Source organism: Ilyonectria robusta (assembly GCF_021365365.1).
Source record: "Ilyonectria robusta strain PMI_751 chromosome Unknown BGZ61scaffold_21, whole genome shotgun sequence".
In the NCBI taxonomy this organism is placed as follows: domain Eukaryota; kingdom Fungi; phylum Ascomycota; class Sordariomycetes; order Hypocreales; family Nectriaceae; genus Ilyonectria; species Ilyonectria robusta.
The window spans coordinates 131,048-146,793 of NW_025764455.1; the positions used below are offsets into that span (position 1 = coordinate 131,048).

The 15,746-nt window shown below is 52.0% G+C and overlaps 5 protein-coding genes across 5 annotated transcripts; 1 reads left to right on the forward strand and 4 right to left on the reverse strand.

Moving 5' to 3' along the window:
- Positions 1-479: 479 nt before the first annotated feature.
- Positions 480-892, reverse strand: BGZ61DRAFT_536564 (uncharacterized protein; the record flags this gene model as incomplete). Its single annotated transcript, XM_046254421.1, has 3 exons — positions 480-619; positions 672-775; positions 876-892. The coding sequence occupies 3 exons, from the start codon at positions 890-892 to the stop codon at positions 480-482; spliced, it is 261 nt and encodes an 86-aa protein (XP_046099526.1).
- Positions 893-4,578: 3,686 nt separating this feature from the next.
- BGZ61DRAFT_361961 (uncharacterized protein) lies at positions 4,579-6,041 on the reverse strand (the record flags this gene model as incomplete). Its single annotated transcript, XM_046241317.1, has 2 exons — positions 4,579-5,823; positions 5,877-6,041. The coding sequence occupies 2 exons, from the start codon at positions 6,039-6,041 to the stop codon at positions 4,579-4,581; spliced, it is 1,410 nt and encodes a 469-aa protein (XP_046099527.1).
- A 2,512-nt stretch (positions 6,042-8,553) lies between these two features.
- Positions 8,554-9,300, reverse strand: BGZ61DRAFT_458582 (uncharacterized protein). Its single transcript, XM_046246780.1, has one exon. The coding sequence runs from the start codon at positions 9,268-9,270 to the stop codon at positions 8,638-8,640; it is 633 nt and encodes a 210-aa protein (XP_046099528.1). The 5' UTR covers positions 9,271-9,300; the 3' UTR covers positions 8,554-8,637.
- Positions 9,301-9,438: 138 nt separating this feature from the next.
- Positions 9,439-10,584, forward strand: BGZ61DRAFT_427561 (uncharacterized protein; the record flags this gene model as incomplete). The annotated part of the gene is made up of 6 exons (XM_046243707.1): positions 9,439-9,627; positions 9,697-9,928; positions 10,021-10,161; positions 10,215-10,332; positions 10,396-10,464; positions 10,521-10,584. The coding sequence occupies 6 exons, from the start codon at positions 9,439-9,441 to the stop codon at positions 10,582-10,584; spliced, it is 813 nt and encodes a 270-aa protein (XP_046099529.1).
- A 1,870-nt stretch (positions 10,585-12,454) lies between these two features.
- Positions 12,455-14,776, reverse strand: BGZ61DRAFT_397733 (peptidase S8/S53 domain-containing protein). The gene is made up of 6 exons (XM_046242980.1): positions 14,041-14,776; positions 13,751-13,980; positions 13,591-13,699; positions 13,103-13,539; positions 12,916-13,041; positions 12,455-12,852 (listed from the first exon to the last, which is right to left on the reverse strand). The coding sequence occupies exons 1-6, from the start codon at positions 14,770-14,772 to the stop codon at positions 12,693-12,695; spliced, it is 1,794 nt and encodes a 597-aa protein (XP_046099530.1). The 5' UTR covers positions 14,773-14,776; the 3' UTR covers positions 12,455-12,692.
- Positions 14,777-15,746: the final 970 nt, after the last annotated feature.

Here is a 15,746-nt window from a genome sequence, read left to right on the forward strand (position 1 = left end):
CTGATTTCGAAGCACACCACGTCGGAGTTGCTCAGGCAGCGTATTCGGGCATTCAAATACCCGGCAGAGTCGATTTTTAATACGGGCAATTACCGTCTCGATGCCTTGAGTATCAATTACAGGACACACTCCTGTAGTTGCCAAAGCACAGTTCTCAGGGGACCTAGAATCATCTCCAGAGCATGTCATGACTGCTTCTCAATAGGCATCGTTCTGGATTTTTCACAAAGCAAAGATTGGCAAGATGATGTTAAGACGACTTAATATGTCGTTCATGCGTGTATTTTTGGTGTTATAGTGCAAAGTCATGAGAAACATAGGGAACCCGTAATCCAAAACCCCAGGCCCTGTGGTCACCTAGAAAGGATCCCATTACTTGAGATGCTTTCCGCTCAATCATAAACATCAGCAGGGCCATGAACCAATCCACATTTTAGAGATCGGACATCTCTTCCAAGATTAGGTGGAAAGGAGTCTGGCTAGTAAAGGCCGACGCAGATATCACCCTTGACGCGGGCAGTCAGGTGGACCTCAGCTTCAAGGTCGAGCTTGATGCCGACAAGGAGAGCAGCGGAGGTGTTCTTGCCGTTCTCATCGGTGGGACCCTTGAGGAGCTGGCCTGAAGGAAACTGTCAGAAGCTGCTCAAAGTTGTAGTGGCTGCGATGATTACCAGCGGGCTTGGAGAGGCCAGTGGCGGTGGGCAGGGGAACGACGAACTGGCTCTTGCCACCACGCTCAGAATCGGAGTCGCTCTGGTAGGCGTTCTTGGAGAGGCTAGAAAGTGTCAGATGGGATTTTTAAGGCTGTTCAAGCTCGATTGGTCATTGCAAGCGAGGTGCTCACAAACCAAGAGTTGAAGGAAGGGGAGTCTTACGCGCTGGGGGCAGACATGTTGATTGTTGGTGGTGGTTGGTGAAAGACGGAGGTATTGAGTGAAGATTTAGAGTGGTAGTTGAGTGTTGAGAATGGGTGAGTGGATGATGAGAAGTTTGATCCAAGAGGGCTCGAGATGAAGTCTTATATAGCCCGCTCGAGACTGCAATAACCTCACAAGACGGCTCTGAGCGACAGGATATTGCCGACAAGCATCCTAAACATCCCGAATGGCTTTGGACAGCATCGTGATGCTCCCTCCCTGATCCCTGATCGAGATACAATACAGCGAAGGCCAATTGCTCCAACATCCTTGGTTGATGAGTTGTCATGTACGCCCCACCGCGAAAAAGCACAGCGGTTAACCAAGTCAACAGGGCCATCGGACAAGGCGCCATGCAACTCGAGCACCAACATGATACACAGAGGCGCAAAAAAGCAACGCTGCTTGACACGTATGCACGACATCGGGCCATGTGATTAGCGGGTTGGCGGGCTGTTCCGATTCCCCGCCGTCGAGATCCCGCATTCACTTCGTCGACGCAGCTCTGCGCGGGCTCCACGTCCGAATCTCCGAATCGCAGGGATAGGGAAGGCATCGCGGGGAGAGGTTGGGTTGGCAGGGCGCGGTACTGGCGTGGCAAGGGTAGATGCAGCGGGAACGGCGGCAACTAGGAATAGAAGCAAAGAATCCACCATTGCCGAAGGGGCTTCTCCAGTTGGCAGCCAATAATGGCTGTTGATAGGAAATAAATCTCGCCCGGCTTCAGATCTGGCGTGCATCATGATCCACTCGTGAGAGTCCTCGACATGGTCCATGACTCGCGAGAGCTCTCTCCGCACTCGTAACGCCGTGTGGCGGCTCAGAATTGCCTCGTCTATGCCGGTCCTTCATACTGCAGTCTGCCGGTCCTTCATACTATAGTCTGCCGGCCCTTCATACTATAGTCTGCACCTCATACTGCAGTCTGTCCGGCTTCGTCAGCTGCCGGAAGCTCGATCGCTGCCGATTCGATCCACCGAGTTAGCGTCCATGTACGGATGCTCGATGATCTTATTCCGGGATGTTATGATGATGCAATGCTACCGTGAGCGCTGATCCAGCGAGATCTGGTCAATTGGGGGCTACGTGGTGTTGCCATTTGCCTCAGACCCCGCACAAGCGGATGGGACTTCTAACCAAATTCCAGGCCAACCCTTCAGCGGCAATTACTGAAATTACTTACGGATCTATGCGCAGTGGGTTTCGGGGCGGTGGAGAGGGCGCTGTTCAGCTGGGCGAGCTGAGCCCAGACCAATATCACGCGACATGGAAAAAGAAAAAAAGAGCGGCTGAGGCCGAAGAAAGGCGACGGAGGCCATTGACACAGAGGTAAGCTCCGGTCAATGAGTATTGTAATCAAATAATTGCGGTTTAAACCGGCGGCCGGCACCACAAAATGACCTCTGTCTAGGATGGCGTGCGTTGATGTGTGAATATGCTTAACGCCACTAGGTTTCGTTACACAAGCTATCCCGCCGCATTGGCCTCACATCCATAGAAGGGCAGTCGAAACACCCGCAACAGTTGTGGTATTCGGATTCTGGCCAAATAAGTCCCTTCACATATGAGCAGTCTATTTCATGATCAGACGAATTTAGACGGAAGCAGACCGATTTCATAGCGATACGCCAGGTGCTTTGCCATCGAAATGGCAACTTTGTGGGGTAATAATAGACGTGGGATGTCCATGATTGCGTGTTGAATTGGCCGCCTTCAATATGAGGAAGTGTTTTGACGGGCGCTCACAGGGTTTCCATCATTATATCATCAATATTTCTGTCCATACGAATATTCTTCTTCACAATGGATTCTCAATGTCCACACGTCCCCAATCTTTCTCATCCAATGGGCACTTCCAGAGCAATTCTCGGCAACCCTGACCTAGGTAACACATCATGAAATTGAAGCATGTCAGATATACGAGATGTGATCCATCAAGTTAGGCCCGCCATGAAGCTTAGCCTGAGTAGGCTATCGACCGGGGCATCCATTCACTCGCAAAGCGGCATGGTTTCCACTACACAGGTTTCCTAACTAAAGCAACGCTCAATTCCCTTTCTGCGCATCAATACACAGGAAATGCTTGTTTGCTAGAAGCAAACTGCAGGGGCATTTGTCCAGAGAAAGCGATCACTCCTCTTAACATGCATCCAACGCAGTGCAAGAAGTCAGAATTAGAAGATCATGCTGACGGGATATTATTCTTGGAGATTATACGTTAGACGTCGCCAATTGAGCCATGATGCCAAAATAAATCTAGCAATTGGAACACAAAGCAACATGGCTGAGGAAAATCGCCAAAAGCACAATAAGATCTAGGGCGTAAAACATAAGGATTTAAAGTTATTTAAAACTATATAGAATAAAGTAAAGTAAAATAAAATATACTAAACATATTTTATAAGATATTAACAGAATATAAGCTAAAACATATTTAATATCCATTTAATTTTTGATCTGCTGGGTAGTGATGGGCCGTAACCCACAGGTAGCTGTGGGTAGTAACTTTCTGCCCATCGGTACCCTTCGGGTAACCCGCCCGTGGGTACCCATGGGTATTTACAGCCCTAATCAGATCGCCAGAACGATTGATCTTAAGTCCATGACGAAAGCCAGAATGGAACTCCGGTCTCATCCTCGCCCAGTTCAGATGCAGCATTTGCGATAAGCTATTTGAGCGAATTAAATGGCTTCTTTTCTGTTCCGGGAGGCGACTGAATGCGTATGACTCTCCTCGGGGAACTTGAGGCATCGACGTAAGGGACAGTGCAAGCGATCATCACTCGGGTTGCGGAAGCTGGAAAGAAGATCGTATCAGGACTCCAGTCTATTCGCGTCGCATTCGACTTGGCATAATCTTCCTACACAATTCACCGGAATTACTACTAATACTGATCGACAAAACATCTCACACATGACTGGATACCCAGGCGCAAAGAAGGCAGCTGGATTCCTCAACCCAGACAGTCCGGGAGATGAACTCAGTGTTTTAGGGGGCGTCATCACCCTGAGATCAATCTTCGAGACTCCTTTGACTCAATCACTAATCCAACGAGATCGGATCATGGAACCAAATCACGGGCCCCTCCTAGAGAGTTTGAAGGTACACACCCCATTGTCTTAAGGTGAACGACTCAAGTTGGGTTCGAGGAACTATTCCCAGATAACTATTGGCGAACTAAACTTGCACCAGATGGTCAAACCTTTTCGGAGTTAAGCACGGTTCTAAACTCATTGGTACACTCACGCTCAAGAAACGCTTCATCAACTTGGCAGCGACGACTCCGAAGTCTACGTACTATCGCAATTATTTCCAAGGGCACCTGCGTCACATATTGGAGGAGCATGTGTGTTGTCTTTGTGCCGCTTGCAAAAATGTTTGACTGAAATGGGCTACAGGAGAGGACATACGGTTGTCACCCTTGAGCTGGGGCGATCTGTTAGCAGACGGGGAGAAAACACCCATAGGAAACGCAAGAAATAGACCGCACACAGCATTTAACTAACATGAATCACGAAAAAACTATGTTTAGAAGTAACGAGTCCACGAGAACTGTGTATGCATTATATATACCTATGTTCGTGCTTAATATTAGACATGAAGTAACATAAAGAACCCTCAAGTTTGCCATCATCCCCATCCTCCCGTTTCAAGATCAATTTACATGTTCTCGATCAGCTTGGGAATGAGAATGTCGTTGTACCACCAGAGGTGAGTCTGGAACTGGGCAAACCAGGCACCACCGGTCCACCAGGTGGATCGGAGGCCCTGAAGGGCATACAGGTCTTGGATGAAGCCGTCTTTGAGTTCATCGGCCGACACGCGGGCGTGCATGGGGCCGTGTTCGGCAAAGGCAACAAACTCCAACTCGGAAGAGTCGGGGGTGTCGATGGCGCCAGCCTTGATGAGAGCGTTGAAGTTGGTCTGCGCCAGCTCCTTAGCACCGGTGCTGTCGAGGTTGCCGTCACCGATGACCAGAACACGGAAGTAATCTCGGCCCTCGCCTTCCTCGGTGCCCATGTAGTCGAAGCGGGCCGTAAAGTCCAGCTCGGGGAGGACAAGCCAGTTGTTGGGAGAAGCAGTGGCGGGCAGGTTGTTTAGAGAATATCCGGTGGGCAGGCTCGGGTTGGATACAATGCCGGCACCGATGGCAGAGTAGGAGAACTTGTCAAAAACAGCGTGCTCCTCGTCATCCAGGTTGAAGGGTGCAAGGTTGCTCTCGGTGGGCTCAATGGCAAGGAGGAGACGCTTGGCCTTGACGGTGACGGTCTGGTTGTTGTTGCTCTTTACGGTGAGCAGGACGCCCTCGTCAGAACGCTTGGCGCTCACAACAGTTGCGGAGTACATGACATCTTCGCCCAGCTTCTCAGCAAAGGCATCGTAGATGTCCTGGTTGCGGCCGGAAGCAGGGACGAAAGTGGACTGGGTGCCGAGGAACGATCGGGCCATGGGGCCACCAAAGGCTTGCATGACCCAAATTGTCAGGACGTTGGAAACGTTTCCGAGACCCATTCCAGTAACTTTGAAGAGTGTAGGAACGAGGGCCTCAAGTTCGTACTTCTCAACGAAGTCGCCGAAGGTGAGGAGCAGGTCATCGGGGATGTCCTCGGGCGCCCAGAAATCCCAGAAGCTAGGCAGAAGCTTGTCCTCGTACTGGGCACAGATCTCAGCATACTTGGCAAGGGCCGCCATCAACTGAGCAGAAGTAGGGGCGCTGTAAACAACATCCTCGCCGGTGGTGAAATCCAGGTAGCGGGTAGTAGTAGAGGTGCGGCCAGGAGCCGCAGTCTTAACACCAAGGCGCTCATTGACGAACTCAGCGGCACCGTGGACATCAACGAACGACTGGACGCCGTAATTGTAGCTGTTGCCTGAAGCGGCGTCATAAGTGTTGACGTGGCCACCCTTAAGTGTTGGTTAGGACATGGCATATGTACACCCGAGGAGTGGCGACTTACAAGATGGTCTCGCTTCTCAATCAAGAGGATGCTCTTGTCGTAATCCTCGCGGAGGCGGAATGCAGCGTGAGAGCCGGAAGCACCTCCACCAATGACAACAACATCCTTCTCAAGAGTGCACTTGCCAGCCGTCGCCAGGGCGGCGATAGTCAGGAATTTGACCATGGACTTTGCGAGCGACATAATGAATTGGGTTGCGTAAACGAATGGCGGGTAAAGATTGGGGACCCGAAAAAAAGTGACTGATACGATCCTACGGAAACAAGGTCGATGGGCCAGCAAAGGCTTATCCGAGCGACGAGGCGTCGATGGCATCGTTTAAATACTACAGAGTAGGTTGCAATGGCAGTCCGTAGAAGAGGGTGGACTCCACCACCGTCGACGTGTCATCTCATCAACTCCTCCGGGGGTTCCTGAAGAGCCAAGACTCGGCGCCGCGTGGCGCGTGGCGCGTAGGCATGGGCAGGCAAAAGGACAGCCAGAAGCGCACGTAACGGAGCTATTCATGGGATAGTCCAATGTACTCCCTGGCGCCATGTCCTTGCTTGCAGTTGTTAGTCCGCCGGAGAGGAGGCATTGGCGGTGGACTGGATAATTAATTTACATTGCCAGGAGGCCATGCTGAAGCAGCGCCAGTTCCAGGTGCTAATTCCCGGAGCCCGTACCCGCGCTACGCCCTGTAAATTTATCTCCAGGAGCTTCCTTGTGGGGGCTCGGGCCGGATCCGCCGCTAGAACCGCTGGTCTGCGCATCCCGCGCACTGAACATAACGCTAATTACAGCCCTGTACTAGACCGCTGTGGCTACAGGGTCCGCCTTTTATCAGCTAGATTCCCTCGAAATGACAACCCTTGCCCATCAACAGCCCAGATGCGGCACGCAAAATGCTCCAATTTGGTGCTATCTAGACCAATATCCCTTCCCACATCTCTTTCAGCTCATTTTCCAGCGCGTCCCGGCTGCATGGGTGGCGTCAATAGCGGGAGTTTACCCCATGGCTTGTGGATTCCCATCATGCCCACCACTCCTCAACGTCACTCTTCCGGTGTGAATTGAGGCCTCTAGCAAGGCCAGGGACAGATATTTCAGGCAATTGTACGACTAGAGCGCTTCCAATCAATATATTGACCGTTCGTGAGCATGTTTCCTTTACCAAATGGGGGTGCCTGCCAAGGCGTGGTAACTCCGGCTTTCCGGACCTGCGGACTCCAACACGAATACCCTCTAATGTCTATCTATAGCCCTACATCTCTGTCTAGAGTCCCAGTGGAGCATCTCGACAGTCTACGCTCACCTTGAACCTTGAAACGATATCGCTCTGTTGTCAATCCGACGCACCCAGCAACACTTGACGGCTTTGACATGCACACCGTCATGTCTCCCACGTGGGATCAAGCTTCCATTAAGGAACATCCCTCTACTATACAACCTTGGGGGACTACGACAGTACCATCCAGCGGGGTCTTTCGGTTCTTCGGTCTCTACCAGAGGCCCCGAGTCAAGTCAGCACTTGGTACCAGTGTAGCAGTCGTGGTGGGCCGTCAACCGTCGCTTGCAACGACAGAATATAGCGTCATTCTCCCGTTTCCTGTCATTGGGCATTCTTTCCGGGGCCTAATAGGGCCTGTCTGTCAATTTTCCGGCCAGTTATCCTCAGTCCCCTAGTCGCCGCATAATCCTATCCTATATTTGACGATGGCTCGACTTACTAGACTGAGTCTCCCTCACAATCCACGCTCATCCGTCAAGCTGGAAGTCAGTCGATGCTGATAAACATGCTATAGTGGTCCACAATAAATCCACAAATCAACACATTTGTACGCTGTTAGCACTTATTAGTAAATAAGACACGCAATGCAAGGCATACAAGCGTTAAGATCATCCAGACGCACAGGGCTTCAAAGTCCGAGTCAATAGAAGTGTATCATCCCAAATGCTCAAGCGCAGGAACAGTTCAGATGAATCTCAAACCGTTCACAACCTGGCACATTTAACCTCCGCCTGACACACCTCACAGCAACAATTACCTCACATCCCACTCGGAGTACTTGTGATTTGGCCAATCACATATTCATTCAGGCTTGACGTCAAGTGTGGAGCCAAGCCATCCCGTTACCGGTAAATCATAAGGACAAGGGGGCGATAGTCCTGTGCCTGGGGTGGAGGTGGAGATGGAGACAAGTTAGAGCTAAGAATTGCGGGCCAGCCTGCCAGCCAAGCGATGTTCTTCTGTAGGACATGCTCTAGCCGAGATGCAAAAGTCTCACCACTCTCTGTAGGCTTTGCTCGCCTTCCCATATTTCTTATTGCTCGTGTACGATGAGAGCAATCTGAATCTGGTAGATGCCGTCTGCCCCCCTGACGTCCCAATTGTTCAGATAGAGTCACGCCATGGCATTCGTATCATTCAACTCCCACTCGGCAGTCCGGGGCCCTAGTATGAGCATCACCCAGCCTCCATGATCGTCGACCCTCAACTTGGCCGGAAGGAGTCTGGGAGATTCACAAAATCAGGCCATCCAGCAGCCAGGGTACGAGGTCGATTCTGCCCTGTTGGCATCCACACGGAGAACGGGAGGTAGCGTCCGCAGTGGGCCCTCGAGTCTTCCGTCCCGCAATACCCGTCTCTCTCCTAACTCAAGTTCACGCCTGTGCGTAAGGCGTCTCGCACTAACAGCTTAAATCTGCCGGGCAGAGTAGCACTTACAGCTGCAAAACTTGGCTTTATAACTTTTTATGAACAACTTCGCGCATTCTTTGGCTACCATAGCCGGCACCGGGTTTCACTAGCAACAAAGACCACAGGCTTGCATATCCTGACACTCCCAAGGGCACTAGGCCCCAGTCGAGTTGAGGCTGTTGACACGACCCAGGGTGTGAATCCTGTGCCAGGTTCCCTCCAGCTGCAGGCGTATTCCGCCTGTCCTGGATCCCCCTGGCAATCTGCATTAGAATTCCCGGCGTTGACCAACAGTGTGCCTGGTGCCAGGCCCACAGCACTGGGCCTGTAGTCGCCTCTGAGACTCGGGCTTTGGAACCCCCTCAACCAGACCCAGTCGCCGGGCAATGTTGCAATCGAGCTGGGTTCTCTAGAATTGTTCATACGCCAACTCGTGTGCTTGTCGTTGGATCCTTGTACTATATGTCCTCGTCTATGACCCAAGACGTCCAACCTAAACGGGCTGTGTCTAGCAAAAAAAAGAAACGGTTCCCTAGGGCGTCTCGACAAGGACAGGAGGTGAGGAAACAGGGCAGGCGGTAGACGGGTACTACAGTGGCAACGCACGATGGCATGGCACGGCACATGAGGTTGCGTGTTTCTCGCGGCGTCCATTTGGGTTGTAAGGGTGGAATACCGGAGCCCCCTCCGACTTGTCAGTGCTGTACCTCGCATTCCCGTAGATCGATTTCTCGAAGATCAGCGTTCAAAAGAGTGTCCTCTCCAATTCTAAACCATCCCACTGGGTCTGTGTACGGGATCCATTTGCAGGCCCTTCACAAACCAGCCTACCGGGTCTTGGTTGATCTTGGTATCGGAATAGTTGACGAAACGACCATCGCAATGTCGAACTCGGGCTCAGTCGTCGTGCTCGACCCGGCGACGGCGGCAGAGAGCAACGTGGGTCGAATCCTCGCCGTCACGACGACCTTTCACTTCCTGGCACTAACATCTGTCGGCCTGCGACTCTACGTGCGACTGGGAATGGTCAAGGCTGCCGGGCGGGATGACTGGACCATGATGGCTTCGGGGGTGAGTTGAGCAACGCTACTTTTAGGTGGTTAGAGAAAACAGTAGTGCTTACGACTTGTTCTCTTCTAGCTATGCGCCTTCATCGGATGGCTCATCTTCGTTCTCCAGTCGTTCCACGGTCTTGGACGACATAGGGCTACGATCGAAGAGCTGGACTACATCGAATTCCAGAAAGTCGGCTTCTGGCAGTCCATCATCTCTGCCACATGCGCGATGGCTCTGCTCAAGATTTCGATTGCCCTCAACTTGCTGCGACTTAGCCAGAGCAAATGGTATTTCTGGTCTCTGTGGTCGAGCATCGGTGGGTCTCTCCACGTCACTTTTCCACGATTTCTTAAATCCTACGGACGTCAAGACAATCCGCAGAGGATCTCGCGTACTGACAATCATCAGTCTTCGTTTCGGCATACAGCTTCATGGGAATGATGACCTTCTTCCTCCACTGTCAACCCATGGCCGCTCACTGGGACACTCGCATTGACGGAAAGTGTTATCCGTTAACTCTCTTCATCCAGTTCTCCCTCATCAATACATGTGCGTCTTTTCGCTCCCCGTCTTCAAGGAGGATTAATTGCTGACTTGCATAGCGTTCAACATATTCACCGATGTCCTGTTCGCGACCTTCCCCGTACCGATCATCTGGACGCTCCAAATGAAACTTCGAACCCGTTTATACCTTATTGGCATCCTTAGTCTCGGATACATGTGCGTTTTTCATCTACTCTCCCTACGCTTAGGACGTCACAGTGCTGACTCGCGACGTAACAGGGCCGTTGTGATGGGTATCCTGAAGGCCATCTTCCAGATCGCCTTCGCAACAGACACGGATAAGTCCTTGTAAGTTTACGCTTCTCTGCCTCTACAATAATCTCATGCTAATTTACTACCATTAGCAACCAATGGATCCAGTTTTGGGGATTGCAAGTTACTCCGGTAGCCCTCGACCATTTAACTTGACTGACCAAATGCAGCCTCCAGCTAAATCTTGGCATGATCGCCGCCTGCGCCCCTTCGTTAAAGCCCCTCGTGAGCAAAGCACTCAAGCTGTCCTCCTACTACAACTCGACCCCTTACGGCAATCGCTCGTACGGCGCACACTCTCGGCGGCTAACAGGGGGCGGGCGTACCCCAGGCAACGTCTCCAACTTCTCGCGCAACAACGACTTCGAGCTTGGCGACCGGCGCCTCGAGGGCGATGGCGTTGCAGCTGGCGAAACCGGTGTCACGACTACCTTCTACAAGAACGACAGTTCCGACGGCGGAAATCGATCCGGAAGCGAGGAGATGATACTCGGCGATGGCCCCTTCAAGGCGGGAATTGTCCGCACTACAGAAGTGACCATCCAGCGATAACGGAATGGATCAAGGAGTAACTTACATGACTTTAATACCAGTCGTACTACTAACAAGCCAGGCATCTGGCGGAGGAAAACGAATGCGATTTTGTTTCGTCGGCTCCCAAAAAGGATGGGATTTTCATTGAAGGCGCACTCGGCCATGTACCATTTAGCTGTCAGGGAAAAAGCAAACACAGGCTCTCAATACCCTGAGTCTCTTTCAATCACTGTAATTTTACTAAAGCACCTCCTGCATACAACCCACCAGAATCTTCATTTGCGACATCGCCACAAAATAAAAGTCCAACCACCAGTAAATAAGCAAGTCCTAATCCCCCTAAAATTTAGGGCTGTTATGACCGACTATGATGGCAGTCTCAGGAAAACACCACTCGTTTTCTTGGCTGACATCGGATAACCGTCTCCCAATTCAAGGGGAAAGTACCGAGGGAGAGGGACCTGGTCATAAGGAAGCCGAATTGAGAAGGCCAGCAGCCCAGGGCGTCTGGGTTCTTCAATGGGAAAGAAAGGCGTCCCATTCTAATAAGCCAGACAGCCACCATCTGCAGAGGCTCCGATCTCATCTCCACGGAACCACAGCCAGCCCAGGAGGAGGCGGATTCCGCCTCCTCCCTCACGCAAAGCAATGGGCCCATCTCTCCCTCGTCCACAAGGATTTGGATAGAGGGACTAAGAGGGAAGAGCCCACCGAAACATGTCCGATGGCACCCATGCATTCCCGAGGCGGAAATAATCAGCCACGGCCTACCCCGGCCCGGCGCAGGGAGCATCGTGGTGTCTGTGTTGCGGGTGCCCTGTAAGGTACGGACAATAATTACGGAGTCCGTTGACTCCATTTTGCTCGCTTACACGAATGATAACGTTGCTTTTGAGAAGAGCTGCAGAAGCCAATCTGTGGTTGATCTGCTAACTGGACCAAGCATAGCATTACCGTATCGGCTCGATAAATTGCCCCTATTTTTATGGACTAAAGCTAAGCTATAAGGCTTAGATTTCCTAAATCATGGGGTATAAAAAAACCTGATGGCAATAAGTGGGGGAAGGATTCAGGGCCAATTTACTGAGTCGATACGGTACTTATCCAGGCTGCAATTGTGACCATTTCTTTTTTTTAACTGGCGAAACCCACGGAGAATCTTCCCCTTGCATAGCGTCATGTTCACTCGGTGCGGAAAACCACTCACTTCAGTTTCAAAAGCAAGTGTCATACACCGTTCATCCCCCTTTCGACAGCATTCCCCTTCGTCCCGGCTAGAGCACCAAACCCCTGCACCGCGTTGCTCAAATTCCAGGAACCAAGTCCCCGGAAGGCAATCCACGTCAGGAACCCGGCCTTAGGATAAGCAGGGGTGACGGTTCTGGCGGCGAACCCTGGACGCTTGGCGCTGATGCGCAGTCATGGCTTTGTCAAGAGGCCGATGTCATGTTTCTCCTCAATTCAGACAAGGAATAAGACTCGTCTTCTGCATCAGGAGAGTATTATTTTATAGAGTAGCAATTTTGTCTGACAGTAAAACATGGAATTATCTACTAGTTTGCGTGCGTGCTTTAATCGTAGGAGGTAGAGAAGCATCATCTTGGACAGCTCTTCATGAAGCCCTCGATGTATCTCCTCAGAATCTGGCCAGGGGCAAGTCGCATCCCCAAGTCCCCGGATGACGTCCTGCACTATGGTTCCCTGTCTCGGCCCCTTTGTTCACGACGTCCCTAGGTGGCAAGACTTCGGAGCTTGTTGAACCGTGGAGTTCCCCAGCCAGTGACTGGGTCCCATCCCTTGACGGCATCCCATCCTGCGTTCGGGATCACGGGCGACGGAAGACCCCAGATGCTTGTACCCTGGCAGCCAACCGAGCTGCCCTCAGTAATGCTATTAACATGTTAGCGGTGACCTAGACTCCAAGGTACGAAGGTTGGAAGGGTGTACACCTACTCTGTGAAACCGATCCTGCCAACCTGGTAGATCCAGGGGTTGAGGAATCCCATCGGGCGTTTTCCCTGCTTCAAGAGTTCATTATTGATAAGGGCAATCATGGCCCCAAAGACAGGGGATGCGGCGCTGCAGGCTCGTCAGTCTGGCGTGTCCAACAACTTGTGGCGACATGGCGTGCTCGACTTACCTAGTTCCTCCGGTCGTCTCCTGAACATCATGGTTCATTATCTGGTGGCCCCACGCCAGTGCTGCAACATCCGGGTACGCTCGCCCGTTGGGATTGTAGTAACCCTTCCACTTTGCCCCGTACTTCTTCAGATAGGTTGAAACGGTGCTAGCTTGCCAGTACGGTCGAGGCCAATACTCCGAGAAGCCGCCGCTAGACATGTAGGATGCAACTTCTGGACTGTTTCCCTCCGTACCACCGACCGAGGTAACATATGGGCATGCTGCTGGAAAGCCAGGGAGAAACTTAGTTTTGTTTTTGCCATCATTGGACTGGCAAGACATTCCAGGGCCAAGATTGCCTGCAGCGACGACGACAGAGACTCCGCGGGCGCCCAATTGACCGAACATGTTGCAGACTTGCTTGGCATAGCTTTTGGGGACGTGCTGCTCATTTACCTAGATGTTGTGTTAGCCTAGTCTCAAACACTGTAGTTCCGACTGCGTTACCCCGTATGAGATTGAGATGACCTGGGGCAGCTTTTTATCTTCCAGGTTGACCAGGTATGTGGTGAGCTCAAGGAAGGGCTCAATCCACGCTTCTGTTGAATCGAACAGGCTGCAAAACTAGTCAGTCACAGCCAATATCGGGCCAATTTTGGAAACGTACTCAAGGTCCGTATTGAAATCGTGGTTTTCCCCCCCGACAGAGATGAATTGCACGGGGACCTGGTCGGCCAGTGCAACAGCGTACTGGATGTTCAAGTTGGCTTCTCCGCTGGGATATTCTCCCTGAAGGTTTTGCCCGCCGTTCACAAGGGAGACGGAAAATCCAGTTCCTTGTCGATCGGGGGCAAACCTTCGAAGAAACTCTTCGAGCTGATCATATTGCGCCGCTTGCTGCATTATCGTCAGTCTGCAATTTTTGAAGAAACTGGCGGGATATGGTCATGTTCTTACCTCGTTAAAGCCAGCAATGGCATAGAGTGCTCTGCGGTGAGCTGTCGGGTAGGTATTCGCAGGCATCTTGTACAGTTTTCGCAAACATGCCGGTGTCAATTCCACCTTGCACTGTTCCAGATCGGCCGGGTCCCCGTAGCTGGCACTCCTTTCCTTGCTCGGTCCTTTCTTCGACAAGTACGGGGCAGAACGCTTGATCTTTCGGGACTTCTTCAGACTATGGAAAAAGGTCGTCGGCTGGATGGATGTGATGTGGTCGCGGACCTCTCCGGGGACTGAGTACTCCCGCGTTCGCACCACATGCTCATCATCTCGAGCAAAGACACCAAAACGGGTGCTAAGCAGGCCTTCAGCTTGACTGACAGTGGCTCGAATATGGATCCACTGGCCGTCGTCGTCGATTGCGCGGTCGGCGATGCCAGCGTCGGAGAGCCAGCGCTTGACGGATTCCGTAGCCACCTGGGACGGGTTGAGGAGGGCCTTTGCTGCGTCGCGTGAGAGATGCCTGCCGTAGTTCGCATGGGAGGGATCCGAAATCTCGTAGAGAGTGCGCTCGAATCGCTCGTGGTCTTCTGGCTGCATCCCGATGGAGAGCTTGATGAGCTTTCCTGGGGCAGGGGAGCTGACCTCCTCCCATCCCGCGGGCGCCTCGTCCAAAGACTCGACGACAACTGGGCTCGACATTGCCATGGTCGCCATGGCGGCCAGGATGGTGCTGCTGTATCTCAGCATTTTGAGCGCCATAACGATACTAGGGATTTTGTTTGTAAAGAGTGGTGTTGAAAGTCTTTGCCTCTGGTAGGTAGTTGAGATGTTGTTCTGCTCCTGCTTCGCTACCCTCCGGTCCGTTGCTGCTCTTTATACCCCCTTCTCACCTCCTCTCAGTTGTCCAGGGAGGCACCTTCCAAGCATCATTTCATATTCCCGTATCAGTACCCGTGCTTTCATTGCGTATTGTACGCCCAACAGTGTCGTGGCCCAATCGGGACAGTGAGTTGGGGTTGTGGCGAAGAACAATACTAAGCCTTTCATATTGTTGTTGCACGGAGCAAGGATATGGTACCAACACGACGGGCCCCAAGCGCAAGCCCGCGCCGATCCACGCCTAAAAAATGCTCGATTGGGCCAGTGATGCCTTCCATGCAAGGAATTCGCCCAATTTGGCACATGAAGATTGTTGGTGGCGGCCCTTCTCTTGGAAGCCAAGCTTATTTGCGTTCCAGAAGATGGATGGAAGGTAGTGGTGATGATTTGAGGCGGCGCTAATGACGGCGCAGAGAAGTGATTTGTCGCCTGAACTGAGACGCCTTAAATGAGAGGCCTCTTCGTCACACAGCTTGTCTCCATGTCTTGTAGTCTCTGTCGGGAGCTCTGCGCATTGCCAGACCCCGCCCTCAATCCGAGGTAATGCAACGAAACTCGTCGGTTAACAAACATACCTCAGCATCAAAGAAGTCGTAGGAATTTTCTCCAGCTCCTGCGCTTGAAGACTCATGCAACCCACACTACGCTCCCCAGCGGTGACCCCTGGCTGGTGCCAAGCTGGGAGCATACCCATGCTCAAGTCATACCTACGCCACATGGAAATTCTTAGTATTGTTCTTGCCCACCCTGGCTTGCTACGGCTTGTCATGTGCGCTATCCGAAATACCCTCCTGTCTATCGGATACTGTTGGGCGGTAGCTCCTTGGCCTTGAACACAGACC

What these genes read in the sequence shown, in the direction of transcription:
- BGZ61DRAFT_397733 (XM_046242980.1), bottom strand. Translation starts at nt 14,772, where the DNA reads ATGCTGAGATACAGCAGCACCATCCTGGCCGCCATGGCGACCATGGCA. An exon ending in GATTTCAATACGGACCTTGA is followed by an intron (nt 13,700 to 13,750) that starts GTACGTTTCCAA and finishes CTAGTTTTGCAG; the next exon opens with CCTGTTCGATTCAACAGAAG. An exon ending in TCATCTCAATCTCATACGGG is followed by an intron (nt 13,540 to 13,590) that starts GTAACGCAGTCG and finishes CACAACATCTAG; the next exon opens with GTAAATGAGCAGCACGTCCC.
- BGZ61DRAFT_458582 (XM_046246780.1), bottom strand. Translation starts at nt 9,270, where the DNA reads ATGCGAGGTACAGCACTGACAAGTCGGAGGGGGCTCCGGTATTCCACC.